Source organism: Papaver somniferum, chromosome 9 (genome assembly GCF_003573695.1).
Source record: "Papaver somniferum cultivar HN1 chromosome 9, ASM357369v1, whole genome shotgun sequence".
NCBI classification, from domain to species: Eukaryota; Viridiplantae; Streptophyta; class Magnoliopsida; order Ranunculales; family Papaveraceae; genus Papaver; species Papaver somniferum.
Window position 1 is genome coordinate 197,303,662 of NC_039366.1, and position 7,414 is coordinate 197,311,075.

The 7,414-nt window shown below is 36.2% G+C and overlaps 2 protein-coding genes across 2 annotated transcripts; one reads left to right on the top strand and one right to left on the bottom strand.

The window, feature by feature from the left end:
• Nucleotides 1–1,571: 1,571 nt before the first annotated feature.
• Nucleotides 1,572–2,177, bottom strand: LOC113313074 (uncharacterized mitochondrial protein AtMg00310-like). The gene has a single exon (XM_026561800.1). It carries the CDS (start codon nt 2,175–2,177, stop codon nt 1,572–1,574), a length of 606 nt encoding a protein of 201 aa, XP_026417585.1.
• Nucleotides 2,178–4,923: 2,746 nt separating this feature from the next.
• LOC113309119 (probable 2-oxoglutarate-dependent dioxygenase At3g111800) lies at nt 4,924–7,193 on the top strand. Its single transcript, XM_026557538.1, has 3 exons — nt 4,924–5,614; nt 5,698–6,028; nt 6,825–7,193. Exons 1-3 carry the CDS (start codon nt 5,112–5,114, stop codon nt 7,071–7,073), a joined length of 1,083 nt encoding a protein of 360 aa, XP_026413323.1. The 5' UTR covers nt 4,924–5,111; the 3' UTR covers nt 7,074–7,193.
• Nucleotides 7,194–7,414: the final 221 nt, after the last annotated feature.

Here is a 7,414-nt window from a genome sequence, read left to right on the forward strand (position 1 = left end):
AACCTAAAGGGTTACAAAAATTAAGGGATAAACAATTTTTATTTTGCTCAAGACACTCTCAGTCTCACAATATGCTTTTCTCTCTCTCAAAGAACTTACACTTCTTAATAGTTTACCCCTGAATACATAAGCACAAGTGCTGATACAACCAAATTTACAATGTTAGGCATGTGCATTCTATTTTTTTTTTAATACGAAAGAAATAATTTTTATTATAATTAAGAGTTTGAAATTAACAAAGATGCATCAGATTCTAAATCTGAAATTAACCAAGGTGGCATATGATGCTGCCATTCTTGAGTGCTAGAAAATGCTAAAGCCTTTTTTGCAATAGTATCTGCAACTTTATTTCCCTCACGATGGACGAAGCCACATTCCATGTGGTAAAATTATTTAGAAGAAAAATTGAGTCTTCTATTATGCCTGCATTGAGCCAATTTACTGCTCCTCTGGTTCCATTGATAGCTTTTACTACTCTTTGGCTATCTCCCTCTAAATGAAGCTTTGTAACTCCTTGTTCCTTTGCCCATTTGATTGCTTAAAAAGCTGCCAAAGCTTTAGCTTGCTCAGGATCTACTGTTTTTGCGCGACATCCCCTAGCTCCATAGCTTGTACCTGCAAAATCGCGACTTATTATGCCTATTCCCGTGTTTTTATTAAATTTGCAGAATGCTGCATCAAAATTGACTTTAGTATCATCTAAAGTTGGAGGCTTCCAGGCTTTTGAGTTGACCACAGAGATGCGTTCATTCCTAACCAGGGAAGTAACACCATTAATTCTCTGCCAGTCTCCCATATGAGTTTGTATACTCATAACAATTTCCTCCGTCTTCACCTACAGATTATCAAAGACCACACAACACCTTGTTTTCCATGTGTGCCACATTGTAAAGCAAATAGTTTTGAAATGAGTTACATTTTTAGGTCTATTGTTGCTATCTTTATCAAACCAGGTTTTTATCCACTGGTGGATATTTTTTCCTTGAAGAACTTGCACACAGCTTGCGTCAATAGAAGATAGAACAGTTAAGAAAACATTACAGTCCATAAATAGATGTTGGATATCCTCATCATGGTTTCTAGATAGGGGACAATGCATAGTATTGTGATTTGTATGCCTGGATAGTTTGTCTCTAGTAGGTAGACACTTGTGATGAAACTTCCACAGGAAATGTTAAACCTTAATTGGTAAACTAGTTTTCCACAAGGCTTTCCAGTCTATTTCATTACAATTTGGGGGTATAGGCTGAGTTGAATCTAATATGGCTCTGTAGGCAGTTTTAACTGAAAATTCTCCATTTGCTGCTGGTTTCCACCTTACTATGTCTTTTCCAGAAATTGGTATTCTTATGTCTTTGATAGCACTAACAGTTTCACTATCAAAAATAGCTTCAACAATATCCATTTCCAACATTTGTTTTCACTATCAATCAAATGAGAAACCTTACTAATATTAGCTGAAACTAAATTAGATTTGGGAGGATTATTCATACTAGGAATCCACTTATCTTTCCAAATGGAGATTTCACTGCCATCTCCAATTTGCCAACAGTAAAACTGTTTCATGATACCTAAACCATCACAAATACTTTGCACACCCAAGATCCCTGTCTAGAGAGAGGACAATTTAGAGGATTAAAACCATTAAAGTATTTGTGTCTTAGGAGGATAGCCCAAGGAGCATCAGGATTTTCTATCAACCTCCTAGCTAATTTAGCTAAGAGAGCTTGATTTAAGATTGCAGATTGCCTAATATTTAACCCATCTAGGTATTTAGGGTATGCAACATGATTCCATTTTTTCATACTAACTCCTCTTTCACCACTTTTTTTGTTCCAAAAGAAATTTCTCTGGACAGCATCCATCTTATCTGTCACAGTTTTAGGCATAGGGAAGACTGACATGTGGTGACTGGCAATGGTTCCTAAAACAACTTGAGTAAGGGTGGTCTTACCTAGTTCAGCAATGAACTTAGATTTCCAAGGAGCTAACCTGTCATTGAATCTATCCATTAAGGGAGCAAAAGATTCTACCTTGTTCTTTTGAAGCAGGAAAGGTACACCAAGGTACTTATCCTGCAAAGCCAATCTCTGAATATGAAGAGTGTTAGCAATTTCACTTTTAATATTGTTTGGCACTTTAGGACTAAAGGCTAAACCAGATTTATCAAAATTCATTGATTAGCCAGAGTATTTGCTAAATTGATCAATAATGGCAGCAATATGTTTAGCTTCCTCAGTGTTTGCTCTAGCAAATAGCAGACAGTCATATGCAAAAAAAAAAATGGTTCACAGAATGAGCACTTTTAGTAACAGTACACCCATGAATAAGATTGTTTTTCTCAGCAGTGAACAAGCTTCTAGAGAATGACTTCATACAAAGAATAAACAGATAGGGAGACAATGGGTCTCCCTGTCTTAGGCCCCTTTGTGGTTTATACATCTCACCTGGTGATCCATTCAGTAAGATAGAAGTAAAAACAGTAGTAACGCATTGGCTAATAAGTTCACACCAATCTTGGGAAAATCCTAGACTTTTTAGACTATTTATGACAAAAGACCATTCAATCCTATCAAAAGCCTTACTCATGTCAAGCTTTATAGTCATCCAACCTTAACACTTTTAATTTTTTTCATGGTATCCATTATTTCATGAGCCATAACAATGTTATCTTGTATCATTCTTCCAGGGACAAATGCAGATTGAAAAGGGGATATGAACTTGTTGAACAATGGTTTAAGTCTAGTGACAAGAAGCTTAAAGATAATTTTGTAGCTAACATTGCATAGACTTATAGGTCTAAAATCAACAACAGATACAGGGCAATTCTTTTTAGGAATCAAGGATGTGAAATTATGATTGAGCTGTTTTAGCAAGTGTTTTGAGTGGAAAAAAGCTTGTACCATGTCAACTATGTCTTCTCCTACTGTTGGTCATATTTTTTGGTAAAAACCTGGAGGGAAACCATCTGGACCAGGAGTGGTCCAGGAATGCATACTAAAAACCATACTCGACATATTCTCGAGGAGATGACCCGACTTCTAGTAAAACCATACTCGACATATTCTCCACTATCTCCTGATGTGATCCTCATTATGACCCCATGTATAATTCATCTTGTTAGCGTCCAAGTGATCGGGTCCCACCTTGCTTTGGTTTTCTGTTCACATGTACTTTATCAATTGCATTAAATGCCTTGTCCCCTCTTTCCAAATTGACCGTTGATCTTTCTGATTGCTTTCCACATGTCATCATCTTGATCACATTGCACGTAGTGAATATCTAAGTTGGAGTATTAAACTCAGAGGCTAGATCTGGTTATTCTCCATATACTTTTTTTTATATCCCTCTTTCTTGGATATCTTTATATGTACCAAATTATTTTACCATTAGAGAACTCAAATACCAGACAACAAATTACTTAAAAAGACCAGATAGGTTTAACTCATGTTATGTTTGAAATTGATACTAAAGAACGCGTGGAACAATTTTTGATTGGATATTTTGAAGAAAACCATCTAATTATTAACGTTATTTTTAAGGATATTATTTTCATCTTTAAATCTTTTTTTGTTGCATGTGAATTTCACCTTGTTCCTAGAATAATTAATGAAGTGTAATTCTTAGGTTCGGTATGGTTAAAGTTTAAACAAAACAACTCTATTCCTTTTTGGGAAATGTTGTCCCGCGCGACCGTTTATAATTGTATTATAAGCTAGCGGGTCAGCAACCGTTAGATTTTCTTGGATCGTGTATTAAGAGGAACCAGATTAGATTACAGCTGTAAACAACAAGTTTATTTCAAGCAAGTCCTTAAGCACATTTCATATTTATAATTGAGTCCAACCTGCAAGTTCCTCTTTTCTGTTTTCTTCTCTTCTGTTTCAAGGAGTTGTTGATACAGACGCAGATGTCCTACGTCAAAATTACACGAACATATCAAGTTGAAACTAAACCACAACATTCCTAAAGTAAACTCCCCAAAGTTTTCTCTTCGATCTATAACCAAGTATACTAAAAACCCTTGTACTAAACTTAATCCCAAAAAAAAGCTTTTAAACAAATAAAGATGAAAGATCTCAATATGTCTAATTAGAAAATCCCGTAATTCAAGGCCAAAATCATATCAAATTCAAAATCAAATCAAAAAATAAAATGTTATGCTTCATCGTACAAACTTAAGGGAGGAGGAAAAAAAACTAGAAGAAAAGAAAAGAACTGCCAAGGAAACGAGAAGAAAGAAAAGTGTTAGGGACATGTTTATAATTAAGTACTCTAACAGCTGTACCCTTATCATAGAGATGTGAAATATAACGATTTAACTACAATCTAACGGTAGACAGCCTGCTAGCTCATATTGCTACCCCGCACTGCGGCGCGGGACAGCACTGCCTTTCCTTTTTAGCTAATCCTTTCTCTTAAGGCAGTTGATCAAAAATTGTTAAAATTATTACGGGGGTATTAAATTATACAAGAGTGCATCAAATCAACATAAAACAAACCTATCGTAACCATATGATTTGTTAGATTGGTACGCACCCACGCAGATTGCACATTTGGCCCTTTGGGATTTTTCTTATAAAACAAAAATAAAAAACTAACCCGTCTAACATGTAGAAATTCTATACTTGATAAAGAAAAAAGAAAAATCTTTTTTGGTGAAAATAATATCATTTTAACAACGTTGAGTGATTCCTCAGTCTCCTTGTCTTGCATTTCAACAAACAATGATGTATTGGCACATTTGTTTAAGTCAAGTCATGAAAAGGCTAATATTTAAAATAAGATATTTTTTAAAAAGGAATTTTATGTTTTCTTTTCCACATCTACTACTTCAACTGTTCCTTTTATTCATATCCAAACACCACAACTACTATATAAACCCCATAAGCAACACGTTCTTGATCACGTCCATCTCATATAACAACACTTCTCAAACAAGTAAACAGACGAGACCACTATCCACTAGCTACTTATATTCAACTCCATTTGCTCCCTTGTTTTATCTCACTCTTATCCTTCGCATTTTTCAGGTTTAAACTTAGTGAGCTGATCAGTTCTCATCCACTTCTGTATTTATTTTCACTATCAGGAGAACTTGAGATAAAACCATGAGTGAATTACTAGAATACTGGCCTGAACCGATAATCCGAGTCCAGTCGCTGGCGGACAGAGGTTTGACCGTGGTTCCCGACAGATACATCAAACCACCTTCACAGAGACCTTCGACTACAAGTGATACCCACCAAGGCGACGAACAAATCCCACTCATTGATCTAAGTGGTCTGGAATCCGATGATAATAATATCCGTTCGTCGACTTTGAAGCAAATATATGAAGCATGTACAGAGTGGGGATTCTTCCAAGTTACTAACCATGGCGTTAGTCCTGAACTTTTGCATCGAACCCGTGAAGTGTGGAGGGGTTTCTTTCATTTACCAGCTGAACTTAAACAAGAATATGCAAACACCCCAAAAACTTACGAAGGGTATGGCAGTCGTCTAGGGGTACAGAAAGGTGCCATTCTTGATTGGAGTGATTATTATTACCTTCACTTGCTTCCGAATTCTGTCAAGGATCATAAGAAATGGCCTGCTCAACCTAATTCATGCAGGTAACTAAATCTTAACAAAACTACCCATGCATATATATACACACACTTGTTTGCTGATGGATTTGAGCTTTGGAATAATGCAGGGAAGAAACGGAAGAATATGGGAAACAATTGGTGAATCTGAGTCGCAAAATCATGAAGGTTTTATCGAAAAACTTAGGATTGAAGGAAGAATATATATGGGAAAGTTTTGGAGGAGAAGATATTGGAGCCACTCTACGAGCGAATTACTATCCAAAATGTCCACAACCTGATCTCACTTTAGGACTTTCTTCACACTCTGATCCTGGTGGTATGACTCTTCTGCTCCCCGACGAACATGTCGCTGGCCTTCAAGTTCGTAGAGGCGATAACTGGATTACGATAAAGCCAGTTCCCGGCACAATCATCATTAACATCGGCGACCAAATTGAGGTAATTAATAAACTCGATCACTAGTAGTTGTAGAGTCAACTACGTAGTTTCATCATACTGGATCTGTCCTGGAATTAATCTTCTATCAATAATTCATCAAACTTTTTCACTAAAAATCATGATGGTTTTACACATCTTCAACAATAATGCACAGTTGAAAAAAAACTGTAGCTACTTCCTCTTTTCCTTTTTCATTTTTTGCACGAGGAACACGAGGAGATACGTACACCATGCATCTTGACTAGTGGAGTAGTATATATAGTTTGCCAACTGTATACAGAAAGAGGTTCATGTATGTATAGTATATTCTATGAATCCGAAGCTGCGAGCAACTTGGCCTTGCGTTCGCTGTTACTTGGCCTGTTGTTGGCCTTAAGCGCGTGCACCTTCTCTTATAGTATTTGCAATCTAGGACTTGGGAGATGAACCTATACACATGTTTTGGCCTCATCACAAAGACAGTATGTATATACTACTTGGTAGTTGACTTCCATTTTGGGGGCTATACTCAATACTATAATTAAGGTGGAGGACGATTTGTAACTAGCACCGTCCAAAAGTAGTGGTCCATCAACACCATGTGGCTAAGTAGTACTAGCTGCATCAATATGTTTAAATTTTTGTACCAACAATATGAAAACCCTTGTTAAGGATTCTGAAATCTGATAGCTACGTACCATTTCTTTTCCCGGAGAAAATTAATCAGATAACATTTCATTATCAAGTGTTATAATTTTGACTAGTCTATTTTTATTTTAATTGCTCATAATATCTGTTTTGATTGTTTCTGGTTTAGGTATTAAGCAATGCGATATACAAGAGCGTGGAGCACAGGGTTATTGTTAATTCGGCTAAAGAGCGAGTCTCCCTTGCAGTTTTCTGCAATCCAAAGGGTAATTTACTGATAGAACCTGCCAAGGAACTTGTGACACCAGATCGGCCTGCGGGGTATGAACCCATGACATTCGATGAATACAAGCTTTACATGAGGAGAAGAGGTCCGCTTGGAAAATCACAAGTAGAATCACTGAAATCGCCAAGATAAAATCACAACAACAAGCTGATATATATGTCCATATACATAAATTAATGCACTGCGTGTATTTTTCTTCCTTTCATTTGCTTTTTAAGTTCATTGTAAATCTTGACCTGTCAAGTAAAATTACACCCAAAAAAAAAAGATAAGAAAATTAGGTAATCAGAATTTTCGATAGTCAAGTCAGATGATTATGTTTTATGGACAGTCTAAGGAGAATGCTTGGTACACTGGAAAAGAAGTCGAAAAAAATCCTCATAGAACTTAAAATAGTAGGGACCCAACTACCATTAGAATCCTAAAATTAAAATAGTAGGGACTCAACAACTACCACTAGAATTCCTTTCGGA